General features: G+C 38.7%; 2 protein-coding genes across 2 annotated transcripts; one reads left to right on the forward strand and one right to left on the reverse strand.

The window, feature by feature from the left end:
- Positions 1–1,240: 1,240 nt before the first annotated feature.
- Positions 1,241–3,843, reverse strand: LOC139612702 (c-Myc-binding protein-like). Its single transcript, XM_071468554.1, has 5 exons — positions 3,682–3,843; positions 2,594–2,666; positions 2,199–2,247; positions 1,865–1,994; positions 1,241–1,766 (listed from the first exon to the last, which is right to left on the reverse strand). The coding sequence occupies exons 1-5, from the start codon at positions 3,694–3,696 to the stop codon at positions 1,719–1,721; spliced, it is 315 nt and encodes a 104-aa protein (XP_071324655.1). The 5' UTR covers positions 3,697–3,843; the 3' UTR covers positions 1,241–1,718.
- Positions 3,844–4,580: 737 nt separating this feature from the next.
- rragca (Ras-related GTP binding Ca) lies at positions 4,581–17,089 on the forward strand. The gene is made up of 7 exons (XM_071468551.1): positions 4,581–4,973; positions 7,869–8,072; positions 9,256–9,455; positions 13,293–13,407; positions 15,162–15,304; positions 15,728–15,876; positions 16,392–17,089. Exons 1-7 carry the CDS (start codon positions 4,791–4,793, stop codon positions 16,544–16,546), a joined length of 1,149 nt encoding a protein of 382 aa, XP_071324652.1. The 5' UTR covers positions 4,581–4,790; the 3' UTR covers positions 16,547–17,089.
- Positions 17,090–18,941: the final 1,852 nt, after the last annotated feature.

Genomic DNA, 18,941 nt, shown 5'->3' on the forward strand with positions numbered 1-18,941 from the left:
TCATAAGTAGTGTTTCTCATACTAGTGTGTCATATAAACATTGTCTAGTTTATGTTGCTGACTTGGGTTAACCTTTGTATCATAAAGTAATACTAAACAAAAGAACAAATATTTTTGGAGTTAAGATGATTTTATCTGAAGTTTGCAGTTCTATTATAAGATAGGACATTAGCATGGGAGGTTAAAGTCACCTCTCAAATGAGTAGGAGATAATCTGCCGACCTGCACAGTGAGAAAAGTGGAAACATTAGCTGCATTTTAAACTACAATGACAAAAATGTGTTCTGTCTCAGCACTGCTGTTACGTCCTGGGTGTCAAACGCTGTCACCAGATTCCTGAGCATATCAATAAACAGCAGCACTGTCCTCAATAACAAGAGTACTGCTGGCTTTCTGTCCTGCTTGATAGTTGTGACTCTGTTTGTCCCTGACGAAATAATTGAAAATTAATAAATCTGACTGAACATGGTAGAAAACCAGACGTGCTCTGGCCGCTGACCTCTTCATTTGTCTGTGTCAGTGTTTTGCTTGGTTTGTTTCCTCTGGATTTTTTTCTTCATTTTGCATTCATGTAAGTATAGACTGTCAAGTTATGACTGCTATGTAATATCAGGGTTTCTGTTGAACGTAAAACTTTTTAATAACATAAATTCATATTAATAATATCCATGAAAACCAGTAGGGTTGATATAGTCTAGAATTATTTACCAAGTGCATGAATGTACTGGCGTTTATAATCACATTTTTGTCAGCACTTCCTTGCTCTATATGACAATTAGAGCTGAAACAATTAACTGATTAATCCATCGAGACATTTGATGACATCAACTTGGGGTTGAAGAAACTGATGGGTGTTTTTTTACCCCAATGTTCTATAAACTAAACAATTAAATTAATGAGATAATTAGAAATGATTGTCATTATAGCTAACAATAGTAATTAACAATTATTTTCATGATTTATTCTCATTAAATGCGACCTGATTAAGTAGCAGAAAATGGATGAATAAATAAAGGGATAATAAAAAATATTCAAGACCTCTGTAAATAATTTTTTAATACCGTCTAAGGTCTTTTTTTTTTGAAGAAAAACTGAACTCAGTACTTTGTAAGACTTTTCAAGACCTGCAGATACCCTGAATACTGATGGTATACAGCTTATTTCACCACAGTAACTACTCTATCAAATTCCTGATATTCCAGTAAAAGTCCTGATTGAAACATTGCTGTTCAGAAACTAGTTCACCATTAATTACAATACTGTGCTTTATTTTACAAGTGACTTACAATTTTGAGATTTTTACAACTGTTCATTTAGACCAGACCTTTCAAAATAAAGTGTATGTATGTCTTAATCACATACTATGTCCTGTGGATCCGGACAATAAATGCCAGAAAAAAAAATTATCAGTAGTATAATCAAATACTGGTTATGGAACGCTTTCAAAAAATGATGTCTCATGTCTTAAGAAGTGACTTTTCCAGTCATATGGAGGACACTTTCTCAGTGAAGTAGTAAAGACTGAAGAACAAGACAAAAACTTATATATACACATGTACAGAATAAGTTAGATTCTAAGAAACAGAGTAGAAACTAGGATTTACAAAAAAAACAGCATAGCTATATAAAAATTCTTGGCTTTCACTTAACAGTGTCGTCTTGTCTTGCCTGAAATATCAACAAAAAATACAATTATCAAACCAAAGCTCTGCTGTGGTCTACTCAGCTGTGGCTCCATCTCCTGATACAGGTTCATAGCGCTGCAGCTAGAGAGAGTGGGGAAAAAAAAGTTGTGTAGGTTAGGTGCCTTAAACAGTATGTTGATTGAGTTGACATGCATTTTTTTTTAAAGCATTAGGTTTACCCTTGTTTTGAGGTCTTTGTTTTCCTCTTCCAGACGTGCACACCTCTGCCTCAGGTCAATCACCTCCTGCTGCAGAGCCTCAGTGTCTGCTGAAGTCTGGCCAGCAGCACCGAGATGCTGCTTCACAAATCTGGAGGGAGTCGGTTAAAAAATCTACAGAGAAAGTCTTTCATTTATCTGTTGAACTCTTCAGACCTCTCTCCATTATTGTGTATGGTATAGTACATATGCAGTGACGAGTGGGGGCACAAACCAGACTTACATTCTCAACTCACTACTGACCATGCAATTATTTGGGCATGTCAAGAAGAGCTTAATGTGTACAAAAGGATACTCCAGGGCATTGCTGGGCCTTTCAGGTTGTTCATACAAAGCCACCAGGACTGAAACCAAATGGAAAAAAGAGTTAAATAAAAAATACAGAAGAATTGAGGCTATTAATACAGCTTGAAAGCAAACTTTGGTTCCACAGTCTCATATTAGATGATAATTTGATGTTGTTCACTAACGACAGCAATTCTGTATTTTGCTACTCATCTGTATTTTCAGTTGAGTCCTGTTAGAGGAGGATCTGTGTTCACCATTTGTACAAAGATTTTAGCTGTAAGCTTTTCGGTAGCTCTCCTGGTTTGCTTCATTTGCTTTTCATTAGTTGCTTTTATTGTGAGGTTTGTGAATAGAGCTCAAACCCAGAGAAAATATTTCTCTACAGGAAAAAATGTGCTATACCACTGGTAAGACTGTCAACAACGCCAGCTTTCTCCAGGTATCTCCGAAACTGCTCCCTTTTGGTGTCTGGAGCCTGTGGGAAGAAAAGTCAGGCATTTTATTACCAACTGATCACAAAACTGTCAACAGTCAGTTCTGGTTAATGAGAATACCCCAAAAATGTATATGGCGAACAAACGTGTAAAAGGCCCCCCACATATAAAACAACACAACACAGATTGAAAAATACTAATTTAAGATAGTTTGGCATCTTTTTGTGTCTCTCAGTAGTTGTTTTTTGCCTCTCTCGTTTAGCATCTCTTTGTTATTGTATTGTGTCTCTTTATGGTAGTTTTGCATCTCTTTGTAGTTGTTTGCGTCTCTGTCAGTCTTTCTTTGTACTGGTTTTGCATCACTTGTAGGCCTACTTGTTTAGCATCTTTGGTACTTGTTTTGCATATCTCTGTACTTGTTTTGCATATTTCTGTACTTGTTTAGCATCTTTGGTACTTGTTTTGCATATCTCTGTACTTGTTTTGCATATTTCTGTACTTGTTTAGCATCTTTGGTACTTGTTTTGCATATCTCTGTACTTGTTTTGCATATTTCTGTACTTGTTTAGCATCTTTGGTACTTGTTTTGCATATCTCTGTACTTGTTTTGAGTATCTTTGCGTCTCTTTGTGGGTTTGATTCACTTTCCAACAAGAAATGTTACAGTCACTTCATACAGGGGACGTGGTCCTGGGCCACACCTGAACCCAGTAATCCATCCGTGACTGCAGGTTCTGTTTGTTAGTCATTTCGAGAAGGAACTGTTGCTGGGTCTAACCTGGTCGGATTATGACCTGCAGTAGAAAATACTGTCAAAACCGTCTGTAGTCATTTTTTTTTCACATCATGTTACGGGTTCTCAGCTAAGGTTTATCTACAAATATGTACAACTGCCAATCGTTATTAAAAACCGAAACATTAGTTCACAATCACTAACTAACGCCTTCTCCTCCTAGCTTGCTAACGTTAGCTTAGCTAACCTATAGTTACTAGACAAGAAACAGATTCTCAAGAACACTAGTGTCAGAAAAATAGAGCGAAGGAAAACACACTTACTCTATGATGTGCCATGATTATGTCGGCTTTAAGGTTGACTTTCCACTTGTAGATACTATGTTTTCTGTCCCACTTGATATCGCAGTGGTTAATTTTGAAAACCAGGTAAAGTGCCGGGCCGGAAAAGTTAGTTTCGGTTATCGCCTTCCTTCAAGCAACCGATGGTGCTTTCAGTGGTTCCTCGTAAAATAAAAGGTGTCAAACACAAGCACCGTCTCTAGAGCTAAAATCCTCATTGTCTTTATGTTTTAATTTTATTTGAGAGCACTGGACTCAAACTTGACTCAGTATTTCTAAAAATCATACAGTCCTGGCAGTGACATTGTACTGAGGGTACTGAATACAAATTACATGCTATGATCTTTGGTTGTAAAGAGTTCCTGCATATGGACCTTATATATCCCTTCTATAAAATATTTTATGTTAATTATTTTTTTTAATGTATATGGTTTCTTTAAATACTCAGCTCTTACCCAACATTTGTCGTGAATAATACCACAGTTTGCGACTTGTATGTAATTTTAAGTGTGCATTCCGACATTTTCGAAGGACAGTGAACGTCTCAACCTAACTGTAGTGGATGTCTGCCGCCATCTGCTGGAGAAAGTGCGTCATACCACAATTGCTCACTTTCTATTTGGTTTGTTTTGAACAACCTTCATGAAATGTCCAGTTTTTTTTTAAGAAAATAGAAACGTATGAATCATGAATTGCTGTTGCAAGCTCGAACGGATTTTAAAAAGCCGCGACAAGAGCGTTTTATTCGGGTGATAGGTCACAAAACAAGTCTGAGTACTAGTCAGGTGACAGCGAAAAACCTCAGCAGAGTGACAGACTGTTGGACCAATCATTTTTCGAATTGTAACCCAGATAGCGAATCAGAATCAAGAGGCGGGACTAAAAGGCGAGTTTTTTTCAGGGGAGAGGAAATCCTAAGGAAATGTGTGGGATCACGCTCTGTGTTTCCGAGCAGCCAGGGCATTATTGACAAACTATTTTAATTGTCCGGCGTTAGTTTGTGGTGCATACCGACCCGTCTGACATAAACACGGCCGTGGTGACCGACAAGTAAGGGGGGGAATAGGGGAAGCGACCGTCGTTGGGTCAAAATGTCGATTCAGTACGATGTGGAACAGCTGGCTGACAGCTATGGGGTTGCGGACTCGTTCCCCAAAGATTTCGGTTACGGTGAAGAGGAGGCCGACATCGAGGACAGCCCGGCGCCGTCCGACAGCAAACCCAGGATCCTGCTCATGGGTTTGAGGAGAAGTGGGAAATCGTCGATACAGAAGGTAGGGAAAGGCGTGAAAGTGTTAGCCTGTCGAGGCGAGCGGCGCCTTCCCCTGCGCAAGTCAACGGCAGGTTAGCCAGGAGAGCTAGCAAGTTAGTTTAGCATGGTTAGCAAGTGATGATAGCTGTTTGCCAGCGGATAACGTGTCTAGCTACATGAGGAGGGAAGAATTGAGACAGTTCTCCCAAGAGCTAATGACTAGTTAGCCTTCAGGAGTAGCTTAGTTTAGCTGTAGCGGTGAATAATTAACCAGGTGGACAGAGACGCTCGGTGTGTCTGTGCTGATATGTGGATGTGCAGCATGTGACTGTTAAGTTAACGACTTGTCCAACATGCCAAATATATCTTAGTCCCTCCCAGCTGTGAGGCATAGGGCAGGTCTGATGTGTAGCTCTCACATGACAGAGAAGCGACCACACCTTCCATTCTGCAAACCCAAACACTTTGTTTTAAATCAGCACAGCACTCACAGTGTGGACAACATCCTTTCTGCCTGTGTATTTAAATCAAGGCCGGATTAACCATCTGGGGGGAGGGGGGGTTGAAATTTGTTGGGCCCCCCACATTCTCCCCACCAGCATAAACACGTTACATGTCCTGGGTTTCCAAGTGGAGAGTAATTGATACATGGGTTAGTGTTTTGGTCTGGTCTAAATAATAATTTCCCATAGCCCAAGGTGATGTTTTCAGCAGCTTTTTGCATCAACCAGTAGTTCAGTACCCAAAGATATTAAGTTTACTGCAAGGTAAGGCTGGGAAAAAGTCCAAAATCCGCACACTGTAACCATCCGATGTATGGCATCTTTGCTTAAAAATGGACATAAACAATTAATCAATTGGCAAAATAGTTGCAGATTAGTTTTCTGTCAATTGACTATGTTTCAGTTCTAGTCCAGTACTCCCAAGGTCCCCTCCCAGAAAAGTGTTTACCTGAGGTGGTAAATCACACAGATCCTTGTGCAACTCATCTTGTGATCAATTTACTATTAGATGATGCCCAGAATGATAGTCACACTCACTACATTTAAGGTTTTTGTTGTGGGAAATAGCACCTCTGTTTTTTCTCTAAAGCTTTATGTTTTATTTCATAAAATTGTAATCATTTTTTATGATGCTATAAAACACTGCAGGAAATCTACTGCCATGCTATAAAAATACTGAATTAATGTCAGTTTTAACATGATTTGATAAAATATATCAAGAATATACATCACATGAACACAATATAAACTAAAACAACAATGTTTTTAAAACTAGATTTTGAAACGGTGACCTTCTACAAGACATGGTCATAAAATTAGCCTCAGTTAATATTGCACTTCAGTGGTGGAAATTCATTAACAATTTTGAAATTAATCAAATTACCAAATTCAACTGACGTGCAGTGAACCTGGGGTTTGGGGGGGGGGGGGGGCCTCGAGGTTGTTGCCTCCTTTGCTTTGATTTGAACACTTACTCGTACAGCAAAGTCAGCTGTCTCCCCATCATATTCTTCAAGTCTGCCACTTCCAGACTAGCACTGTGGTTGAATAATAGATGAGATGCAGTTGTTCTTTCTATGATATTTTATTATTCATGTTAAAATTCAAGGGGGAAGTAGAATCAGGCTAGATATAGCGTGACACACCAGGAGCCTATCCTAAAGACAATGCCTGGAGGAAATAAAAGTGAAGAACTGCACTTTCCAAACTGAAGTGCACATCCACACGTGTTCTGTTTTTCTGTAATCCACACACCCTCAAGTCCCTGATTAATGTTCCCCCGTGAGCCTCCAGTATAGGCTGAAAAACATGTGATTTGGCTTTTTGCTGGTTCATTGGCCTGTGACCTCAGTGGGCCGCACACTGATTCAACATGGCAGTGGTGGAGCCAGTGCTCTTAGCTCCTCCACCATTACCCAGTGTCATTTATTTTCTACCTGTCAGTGTAACCAGCAGACCAAGACTCTGATCAACCCTGAACCTCTCTTGACTTTTAAGCTGCGGTCTTACTGTCTGTTGTTTGAAAGCATGCCACTGAAAAAAGCTGAATGTAGACTGACATGTGTTGCATCAGACCAGTGAGTCTCCAAAGTTTTGCCCTTTTCCCTCTTGCTTTGCATGTGACGATCGGATGATGTCTTTGCAGGGGAATCGTTACAGCAGTCAATATAGCACTGTTGTAATGATCTCTCCCATAAAAGCATTTTAATTCCGATAGAGACCATTTTGCAAGACGCATATTCTAAGACAGTTATTTACAATACATCTCAATCTGTGTAACTATTGAATAAAATCCTACACTTCAAAAGGTTGTATTCTTTATCTAAAATAACTAAAGTTGTTTGCTGTATTACTAAATTCCCATTATTCTCAAAAGAATGTGTAACAAAATGTTTAAAGTCTCGGTCATTGAACACAAATGTTAAACAGTAATTTAAAATATACATATTAATACCGACATTAAAAAGCAAAAGCAGCTCACTCCAAACCTTGGGATTGTCTCTTAATTGAGAAGTTGTTTAAAATAGTTGTTTTAAAGTTTTTTAAAATAAGTGTAGTCATTGTTTGCGTCTGTAACAGATCACAAATAGATAATTGAAAAGTTGTGTATAATTACAGTATAATTACACAGGCAGAGGTTAGGGAGCTGTAATTTTGTTAGGTCTGAAAACTAGCTCAGGTCTTTTATCATAAGCTGCCTGTCCAATGTTTGCATGTTAACGTGGCTAAAGCTCTGTCTGGAGATTAGATAACGGACTATGAAACTGTAGGATGAGTGTGACACTGCATAATAAGAACAAATTCTATTCATGTATATGCAGCATTACTTTCTAGCTTGGCATTAGGTCTCTGGACCTCCCCGCACCAAACCCCAGGGATAAGTCATCTGCATTTGTTCCATCTCTGATTTTTAGGTGGTTTTCCACAAAATGTCTCCCAATGAGACCTTGTTCCTGGAGAGTACCAACAAGATCTACAAGGACGACATCTCCAGCAGCTCATTCGTCAACTTCCAGATCTGGGATTTCCCAGGCCAGGTTGACTTCTTCGACCCCACCTTCGACTACGAGATGATCTTTAGAGGAACTGGGGCTTTGATATTTGTCATCGATGCTCAGGTGAAGAACAGAAAAACAATGGTTCATTAGATGTGGTCATAAAAAACAGGAAGTGACTGTGTTGTTTCAAAGCAACACACTGTATTGTTTGATTGGCTCTGAACATAGGAAGTAAATGGAGTCATGTTTCAAATGTGCTAAAAGGAAGAATTGATTTTTGCTTTTCCTCTTTCCCCGTGTGGCAATGACTGGACATTTCATTTCACAAATAGAAAATCTGTCAATATTCTGACTCAGTTTCACGTATATATTTTCCATTTCATAACTGCATACGTAAAGAAAGCGACATTTTTTAGCGGTCACTGACTGTTAATGGAAGGCAAAGTAATCTAGAAGCCTCTTTCATCCCTGGAGAATGAACTCAGTAATGAGAAGCTGGAATAGCTGGAATAAAAGACAATTACCCGCCTTGGCTTTTATGCCAGTCTTATCCACATGACCATAAGTGCTTCTAAGTAGTGATCTCAGCTACAATGTAAGCCACAGCTGATCTGATCGCAGGGTTTATTTCCACTCAAGGAGGTGCACCAGATTCAATTTGTTTCAGCAGTTGGTCACACAGTGATATCTGAGGAGAGCTGTTCTCGTCCTGCTGTTTTGGAAGACAACACAGTGGTACATTTCCTCATACCTTGTGTAAAAGTGATGAGGATGTACGTCTCACTCTGTCCTGGAGACGTAGATAATATAGGCCTGGGTGATCACAAAAGAGCAGGCTGTCCCTGTAACACCTTTAATAGGCAGCATGTCTTGATTTTCTTGTTAATTTTATTGACAGGAAACTGCTGCTGCGTAGTTATTTTAATCTGTTTTTACCATTTTAAGCAGAAGCTGTAGCTGCAGTGAATTACTTAAACTGGCCGTTATCAAGGTCAATCCAAGCAGATTGTCACGTGCAGTTTTGAGAGATTTTAGGTGTTTAAATGTTTAATGAGGCTTAATTGTTTTGGTCTGAGTTGTTTTAACTATGCTACAGTTAGCGGAAACAAAAGTGATGAATTAGTGATATGGTGACTGTGTGCATGAATGCTATCGTGGAAGAAGCGTCATCTAAAGTAAGGGCTGTAGGGTGCTTGAAGTTTTGAATGTTGTAATACATTTACAGGCAGTTTTATGATTCAATTTCTGCAAAGATGTACATGATGCATGTGTGTGTCAATATATATTTCTTTCTTCCTCTTAGGATGACTATGTGGAGGCTCTGGGTAGGCTTCACCTCACTGTGTCCCGGGCCTACAGGGTAAATCCAGAGATTAACTTCGAGGTTTTTATCCACAAAGTGGACGGCCTGTCAGACGACCACAAGATCGAGACCCAGAGGGACATTCACCAGAGAGCCAATGACGATCTGGCCGACGCTAGCTTAGAGAAACTGCATCTCAGGTATGTTTTGTTTAACATTTCTTTTTTTTACGTTTCACTCATTTAACTACATCTGTACAAGGCTAAAGAAGAAAGAATTTCTCCCCTGCTACCTATGCAGTCAGTGAGGCTGCTGGTATTGTCATTCTGACACACAACAACATACAAACACACTGTTCTCATTACTGCATTGCTATAAAAGTCATGAGGGCAGCACAAAGTTAATGGTAAAAAAAAATAATAATAATAACACAGCCCTGATACATTATGAAAACACACCAAAGTATTGTATATTTACTCATTTTCTGTAGTTCATTATTCATTTTGAAATGGTTATTGGAAGAAAAACACACAAACACTGCCAGAAACTTTAAAACAATGGACCAACACAAAAAGTGGCCAACAAAAAATGCAGGCATCTAACTATTGGTGAAATGTTTACATAAACTGAGGCTACTCTTACATCAGTAACAGAAAAAAAGCAGCTGAACAATGCATCAGACACAAAGTTGCACAATCAGACTTTAAATCCCAGCAAACAGTGAATTAAAATCTTACAGTACTGCTGCTGTTTTGTTCAGCTGATTTCCCCAAATCTTATCAAAGCTTAGAAATGAGTTCCAACTGGTTGGTACAGCAGCTCAACAGAAACCTCAAATCCCCTTCAAATAAGCATTTCCAGATCCAGTCTGTGACTTCACTTAAGCTATTTTACTTGAATGTCACTGAACTCCAGAGTGACCTCCTCAGCTGTAATGACATTTCTTTCATTTGATGGAGAGGGTGAAAAGGATCTAACATCCTATGTGGCAGAGTGCATTTATTTTTAGAGCTGCTTTGATTTCCTTTTAACATGTGAACAACACAGTGGCAGAGAAAGATCAACCAGACCAAGCTCTCTCTGTCTGCCAGTTTAAATAACAGAGGCCTGAATTCAGCACAGGTAATGTCAAAACAGGGCTGATAGGTCACCTAATGATGTGATGATCCACAGTAAGTTTGAGACTGTGGGCTGTTCAGCAACTTCAGCTCTAAAACGTTTTCTAAATGTAATGAAGGGCCTTCTCTGCATGATGGAAACCTGATACCAACCTAATGTGAACGCATATTCAACAGCAGGAGCAGTTAATGTAAAAAGCGATGAAATTATTAGTTTTTAAAGTCAGAGCTAGAACTGAGTGTGAGGTTTTTCCTGCATGTTTGAATGATGTACATTTTTATCCATATAATGTTCATAGTAAATGAGAATTGAATTCTCTGCTATAGCCCATCTTACGATACAGACTTTGTTTCCTTTGTAAGAGACAAGTTGACACCACCTGTCTGACTTAATTGGTTTCCCTGAACTGACTTTATGCAGGTGAGAAAAAAAAAAAAAAAAGTTGTGACACACACAAGGAAGCAGATTGGTTATTTGTTAGTGTTGTTAAGTTAAACGCATCAATTCAGTATTTTTTTTTCTCAGCAGTTCTCTGGGTTGCAACAACTTTGTGCTATCACAACACATGTAGGTGTTAACATGTCAGCACAGAGTCCAGCCAGTCACACCTCTCACCCCATCAAGTCCGTGTCAAGTTTAAAAGTGAAAATTAGATTGTATTGACAGAGCATCCTAAAATGTTGCTTTTTTTCCATCTGAATCTGCACATGTAGAGCAACATCATCGCAACTGATGCATGTCACTTGGAATTTGATCCCCCAATTGGAACTGATCACAATTGTTCACCACAAGGAAAAAAAATTATTAAATGATTATTGAATCATTAAGTTGTTTTGACAAAAAACTTGAAATTTCCCTGAGCTTTCAGCCACATCCCTTGGCCCTTTGCTTGCTGTTTAAATAGAAGTGTCATTTGTGTGTGATACTGTATGATCTCTGAGTGCACTAGAAAATTTAGATGCTTTTAGTTGTATGGCATATGAGTAGAAAATACAGTAAATTTGTCCCCTTTTTCTATCCACATGAGTTTGAAGCTATGGTTATTATAAACGTTGATATCAGGATATCTGCCAGTCTTGAAAAGTCTTAAAACATTATATCCAGTTTCTCCTGAAAAGGTTTTAGAAGGTAATAAAAGGCTTAAATTTAAATTTAAAAGTATTAAATATTTTCTCATGCCTGCTATAGGCAGTAATGATGAATGTGTCCCTATTGCAGGCTCTCAGGAGATGTTACACAGCTAAAAACTAAAAGTTGCATTATTCTGATTTTAGATTGTGTGGACAGGACACTCTTTAGTCCTTTTTGTGGAGTTTTAGTCAGCACCACCAAACCTATAGCAAACACTGTCAGTACTGTGAGCTGGAGTAGCAAAGAAGGTCACTGATGTAACAGGCAAGTGTCAATTTTAGCAAAAACTTATATTAATTACATCATTAGAAATTACTATATGTTGTTGGCAACAATATTGGTAAAATATGACATTATAATAATAAATGACTGTCGCTTCTGGGTTTTAAATTGCATTCTCTGAGGTATGGAAAAAGTCTTACGTTTAACTTGATGAACCCTGCAGAAACTCTGTGGTGTTCATGCTAATTTCCTCTGTTACATATACTGTAGCCTGTGCGTGTACATGGTCTGCATACTCTTAGTGTTACTGTGAGATTCCTCTTTGACCTCCTAATGAAGAATCAATGAGCCATGCTTCAGATGCCAGTGCTGTTATGATTCAGGCTCCAAAGGGCCCACGTATGTAAGAAGGAGAAAGAAGGCTGAGGTACAGTTACAGTGATTCACACCATTAACTGCTGTCAGAGATTTAGTGATTGGTTTGTTGTTTTGTTAAGAAAATATTGGCATTTTTTACTGCATCAAATAGGAAATAGCCCATCATAAGCCATGATTACTTGGTTAATGGCTTCATCAATAGACAGAAAGCTGATTGATGACTGTATTGATAATTGATCAAACTAATTGTTTAAGTCATTTTTCAAATAAAGTACAAGTCATCACCAGGTTCATTGAAAATAAAGCTGCAAGAATAACCAGTTAGTTGATGTCACAAAAAAAAGTCTATTAATGAATGTAATTACTTAAGTTTTTAAATTAAATACATTTCAGGAAAATTATTACTGTTGTTTTTCACTGTTTTATGACATTTAATAGACCAAAAGATCAATTGATTTAAAAAAATAAATAAATAAGTAGTAGATTACTCAGTAATGAAAATAATTGTCTGTTGCAGCCCTGATCAAGAAATAGAAAATGATCATTAATTACAGCCTTTGCCCTGACACTCTGTGGAGGAAGTCTAAATGTGTTGTGTACAACATAAAACAGGTTGTCCTGGCTGAGCTCGGTCAGCTCTGCAGCAGCTTTACTGTTGATGGTAGGGCTCTGCTGGCACATGCTGCGCTGTTTTATGTGGGGTGAGATTGTTGTTTATTCCGGTTAGACAGCCATGGCGGTCCTGGATATATAGCGGAGCTGAGAGGGCTTTTTTTTTTTTTGCTCTGCCTTGTGGCTCTCTGGTGCTTTGTGAAGTTGAGCTTCTGCCAAGTGTATGCAGACAGTTCCATTGGGCTGAAGCCACTGGTTTCCTCAGACACTGGCCTTTTATTTATATATCTCAGTAACCAACGTCCATAAATCATGTGTGTCCAGTTTTGCTGCAGTCATATGAGAACAGTTTTGCTAATTTTATTTTCATTCCTGTGTTTTTATGTCTCAGTCAGGCTTAAATGTTTTAATTCAACTCTCTTTTCTACCATCTAGCATCTGCTTGTCATGTGATCATGTGACTGTCTATAATTTCACCTGCTTCCATATGCTTTTTTAGGAAGTGAGAAGTGACAGCTTAGTAAGGCTTATTCACCTCTTTTTTAAATTTTTTTTTTAATCTTTATCTCATTTAGCTTTTACTTGACAAGTATTTACGACCACTCCATCTTTGAGGCCTTCAGCAAAGTGGTGCAGAAGCTCATCCCTCAACTCCCCACTCTGGAGAACCTCCTAAACATCTTCATTTCTGTAAGTAGACAACTACAAGCTCTTGGTCAACTAACCTTTTTTTTTAGTAATGTTGTCATTGGTACCGTGACGTACGTGTGACAGACTGAATGTGAGTCACTGAAAGCCCTGATGCCCCTTTGTGGTTAACAGTTCCTCCAAAGCCTTTACATACTTTTCAGATCATATTTGTGTCCTGCCCCTGGATTGTAATGCTGATCTTTTCATGAGGCAGAGGATTTCTAACTCACACACATTCTTATAACATATTTCTAATAACATATCTTGATAACACCCAAAAGACCACCAGCCGAGATTTATCAACAAATAATTGGGGTTTTTTTAATGTAGTTTGGTAGGATTTACTGTATCCAGACAATTCAGATAGCTATGGCAGGTGTTTCTATTATTTTGTCCATCCCATTTATATCAATGAGGGTAGGCTAAACAAAAACACCTCTCTGTATAATGGCATGCGGTTCAACAGCACCAAACTGCATTCTTCAAAAGGGTCATTAAGTTGAATCAATACATCTCTAAAACATTGTAAATAAATGATATATTACAGACTTAATGGAGGCAGGAGTTATTGCAGGACTGTTATATTAGACTGCATGAGGCTTAGCTAGGTGCACCTAATAAAGTGGAAGCTGTGTGGTACACTATATTCACTTGAGAAGGGTCAGGGTAAAGTTCCAACTCTGTCTTTAGATTCTGTGGCTCAGACCAACAAGGCAACATTTTCTTAATTCCCCAGGTGTTGTCCCAGTATAGATGTTACATTTTGTGGTTAAATAATGAAAAAATGCTTGGAAGATTTAGGTCAAGTCATATCTGAAAAACATTTGATTAGTGTGAATATCTGTTGGTACACATCCTATCATGACTCAGGGTATCCAATTTATGACAGGGTATCTGGTATTAAGAAGTCTTTAATTTAATCTACAAAAGCCTTTTCATCAGAGCAGGCTGTCAGGAGAGGTTGCATAGAAAAGTGGGATTGTTTTTCACAGTGCTTGTGTGCAGAAACAATCCCTTGTGGCGTTTCAGTCAGCACCTTCAGACCTGTAGAAAACACTGCCTCTGCTGCTAACTACAGAGAGAAGGTAGTGTCACTTTTTGCCAAAAAAAAAAACTTCAATTAACTTAAATTACTGAATCATTTTTAATCTGTCCATCCATTGCTACTTATCTAGGTCTAGATCAGGTTAATTTAATTAATTATATAATTAGAAATGGGAAGTACAGAAAAAAATAATTTACTAATTTACTCACTTACGGGCCAGTTTGACATGAAACAGGTCTTAGAAAGGTCTTAAAAAGTTACATTTACCTTGGTGAACACTGCAGAAACACTGACTGAGCCAAAGTGAAGCCCGGTACTTCTTTTTGACACCTCTTTTAGCTTTTGGCTGTTTGTGTGATGTGGATAAGACCCTCCATCATGGTATATGCTTATCTTATATCACAATATCAATATATTTATATTTATCAGTACACACGGTAAGATGTGTGGGTGAGGATTCCTCTGGAGCCCGTTCTCTGATAAGACTGAACGTGGTTTGGCTTCACTATGAATGTTCACACAGTTTCTGGTGCATTTCCTATCACCCGCCTGTACAATTTTATTATCAGGTCCATTGTAACTCATCAGATGGTAGTGCTGTGTTTCCTTACTACAATATTATTTCCTAATATTCCCTTTCTTCTTCTTTGTCTCTCACTTTTGCATCTCTCCTCCTCTCTGTCCTTCACCTAATACTTGCCGCTGACAGAATTCAGGGATAGAAAAGGCCTTCCTGTTTGATGTGGTCAGTAAGATTTACATCGCCACTGACAGCTCTCCTGTAGACATGCAGTCCTATGAGCTGTGCTGCGACATGATCGATGTGGTCATTGACGTCTCCTGCATCTATGGGTGAGTGGGTTTTTTTTTTTTTTTTCTCCTCTCCTTGTTTGTACATTAGCAATTCATCAGAGAGGTCAGAGTTGGGTTATGCCAGCGCTTTCCACATGTCCTCATTCAATTTAACAGGCAAAAACTATAATGAGTGAATTGAAAACATAGGGAAGAGTATCTATGAAGTAGATTTATTAACTTTCTGTATAAATTTGCATGTTAATTACTATAACAAATAAAAAAAACATGTTTAATTTACTCTCCCTCTAATTTGTTAATGCTTTAAGATATAGAGTTCACGCATGTGTTGTCTGATGATGCTTTTATTGAAGCATAACTTCATTTATGCATTTATTTGCTTAATTACTGACATCATTGGCAAGCTGCAATTTATTTTCTATTTTCCCCTAAATCTGATGGTGTTTTGTTGTGCCACACTAGCCTGAGGGAGGATGGCAGCGGCAGTGCCTACGACAAGGAGTCCATGGCCATCATCAAGCTCAACAACACCACTGTGCTGTACCTGAAAGAGGTCACCAAGTTCCTGGCCCTTGTCTGCATCCTGCGAGAAGAAAGTTTTGAGCGCAAAGGTTAGCTGTCAGGGAAATCTGTGATCCTCTGCACCTTATTTGGCTTAATTTGGCTAATGATGCTGTGGCTCAAGTCAAGTGTTTTTATATTTTCGTCTGTGTAATTCTAGCATCGCCTCGAGTGGGCATCTACATGTATGTGGAGCGGGTGAAGTCAAATCAAGAACACCGATACATTTTAATGTGTTGCAGTTAGGTAGATCAAAGGGAGAATTCAGGCGGCAATATCCCAACTTTAACTCCTCTAAAGGCAATTAAGAAATGATACATCTGGTTTTTACAACCTTAGCATTACTTCTCTGACAAGTAAGCTGATCTTCATTTGTTAAATCAGTGCAACAAAGTGTCTGAGAAATTCTTCGCTTTCACCAAATGTTGTGCTTTCCTTGTTATACTCATGACAGAATTGAATATATCAGACTTTAGACTGATTTTGTTCGCAGATATTATGATAAAGCAAGACTGTCACGTCATAAAAAACCTCTTAACCATTTTTTTCTTTCTTGATTTCTTAGGATTGATAGACTACAACTTCCACTGTTTCCGGAAGGCCATCCATGAAGTATTCGAGGTGGGCGTTTCCACCCAGCGTCCAGTGGGCCCCCAGGCTGTGGGCTCACCCTGCAACAAGGCTGTTGCATTGAACGGCACGCCGCGCAACACTGTCTAGACACTGATGCAAAATAAAAAATAAAAAGATGCAAAAAGAGGGTAGAGGGAAGGAAAGACAGAAGAGCCAGGGAGCCCGTAGAAGAAAGACTACTAAACTGAGGGCTCTCTGGTGCGCCAATCACAATCCCTTGCTCCCAGCACCGAAAGCACTGAGAGATGGCTGGAGCCAAGAGAGTGTGCGAGCAGCACTGGAGCACCGAGGGGGTCAGGCTTCTCAAGCTGGGATGGAAGGGAAATTCAAGCATCCGTTTCAGGCGAATGCAAAGCACCGTGTTGGCTGTGAGGAAGTCAAGAGAGTACAACTGCACCTGGACAGGAAAAGGCGTTTAGTCTCTCTCTCTCTTTGGATTTCCTAAAGTGGTCAAAGACTGTGATATTTAGCTGCTGGTCTCTCTGTATGAACAATGTGAGGAGGGAAAACAAACCCTCGTTGTAACCTGGACGAGCTGTGATGACAGTTTGCAGGAATCTGTCTAGTAATGAACCCACCCCGACCACTTCTGTGCTGATTAAAAAAAAAAAAAAAAAAAAAAAAAAAAAAGATGGCGGATGTGAACTGCTAGTCCTAACCCACACATGTTCAGAGATGGCCTTATATAGATAAAGCTTGACTGCAGTGCAAGCTTTCTCTCCACCACTCACCTCACTCTACCTGAATGCTGCCCAAAACTCGCTTTTTGGTTTCACTTGTGAAGGGAAAACAAGGTTTTGCGAGCAGTCTACAAAGGGATTGTTCTGTCGATAACTAACTTGGTCGTGTGTTTGTGTGCGTATGTAGGTATCTGTGTGTGTGTGTGTGTGTGTGTGCGTGCGTGCGTCAATGAAAGGTTTTGATGAGATCCCAGAGTGGGCTCCTTGTCTGTACTGGAGAAGGATGTTTATGGAAAGATGTATGTCCTTCTTCTCAATAACAGCAGCTTAGCATAATTAAAACTCTTCAATCAGTAAAAGTAACCTTTCTGTGTGTGCGCACCACTGAAAATCAAACTCTTGATCGACTTTCTGACGAGTTTTGCTGGAAATTTTGGAAATGGTCTTTACAAAAGCACTGCCAAAATTAATAAATGATTCCGAAACAGTAAAATGACAAAAAAAAGTCATGATTAAACCCTTATTTGTTGCCATCTAATAAAAGACATTTTGGGATGATGGTATGAACTGGTTAAAACTTGCATGTTTTTCCACCTATAGTTTTAGCCCCACCTAAAATCATTAATCATTGTTTTGTATTTAGTTGGGCTCTGATCAGTAGGATTCACAAAAACAAAATGTACTCATTCCAAGCATGCATACATCAGTGTGTTGTCAACTTCTATTGTTCTCAACCATAACGCTTCTCATTGTATTTCAAGGTGAGAAAGTGAAACTAATCAAGAAAATTAAACAGAAAGGAGGAGAAAAAGACCAAATTCGCTTTTTGCCATGACATGTTAGATGTTCATGCCTGCATTTTTCTGTTTGTTTATGTCAGGGGTGAGATGGGAGAACTCAGACTTGCTGCATCGAAAGACCAGAAACCTGACTCGCAAAAGTTATCTGGATAAGTTTGAAGAGTAAAACTGAGCAGCCCATGTTCCAGATTTTAAGGTGTTCTGGGTTTTACTCAGCAAATGTGTTCAAATAACTCAGCTTCTTCAGACAGACCCCAAGATCTTCTCAACCTTGTCATTATCAGTCACCTGAAAATAAACACTTGCACATCAGATCTTGATGGATGATTGATTTCATGTATTGTGAGCTATACTGTGTGAAATAAATAAAAACTTTAATTTTCTTTTTGTTTTTATAATGATTGGTCCAAAAGTATATTAACGCAACAAAAAGTCATTTCAGCAACCAAATTATCTTCCACTAGCTAGATCAAATTTTCACTAGTATTGCTGTAAGAGCAGAAAAATGTTTGGACTGTCATTAGCTGTCAGATTCTGCCAGCTAATCTAATTGCAAACCTAAAAACAAACACAAGATGGCGCTGGAGGACCGCTCAATAATTTGCACACACTGGGTTTTTCATTTTTGCTGCTTCTCCAACCTCAATAACTTTTGATAATTTACGACAACTGTGCAACATTTGCTGAACCTGTATGGTGGCTTACACAGCCTGTCAGCAGCTTTTGTAAGAAGGAAGAACTACTATTTAATTAACTGGACCTGCAGTATGAGCATAACCATCCTCAGTAGTGAAAAAACATAGGCTTTAGCTCACATCTAATTTTCAAAGAAGTCAAGTTATGGATATTTTCTTTATGTTAACAGTCTAAATGACCTTTTTAACCTTTGCTAATTTTGTCAAGCACTGTTTTCAGTGATAAGAAACCAGATAGACTGTTAACTGTCAGTTGTCTTGATTTTTGCTGTTGTTTATATGGCATTGTAATGAGTGAGAATGGGGA

This window comes from Trachinotus anak, unplaced genomic scaffold (genome assembly GCF_046630095.1).
Source record: "Trachinotus anak isolate AG129_WGS33_773 ecotype Australia unplaced genomic scaffold, CSIRO_AGI_Tana_v1 ptg000032l, whole genome shotgun sequence".
Taxonomy (NCBI): domain Eukaryota; kingdom Metazoa; phylum Chordata; class Actinopteri; order Carangiformes; family Carangidae; genus Trachinotus; species Trachinotus anak.

Coding starts and splice junctions, on each gene's coding strand:
- rragca (XM_071468551.1), top strand. CDS start 4,791: ATGTCGATTCAGTACGATGTGGAACAGCTGGCTGACAGCTATGGGGTT. Junction 4,974..7,868: donor GGAAATCGTCGATACAGAAG/GTAGGGAAAGGC, acceptor TCTGATTTTTAG/GTGGTTTTCCACAAAATGTC. Junction 13,408..15,161: donor TCCTAAACATCTTCATTTCT/GTAAGTAGACAA, acceptor TGCCGCTGACAG/AATTCAGGGATAGAAAAGGC.
- LOC139612702 (XM_071468554.1), bottom strand. Junction 2,248..2,593: donor TGTTGACAGTCTTACCAGTG/GTATAGCACATT, acceptor ATTTGGTTTCAG/TCCTGGTGGCTTTGTATGAA. Junction 1,767..1,864: donor ACAAAGACCTCAAAACAAGG/GTAAACCTAATG, acceptor CACTCTCTCTAG/CTGCAGCGCTATGAACCTGT.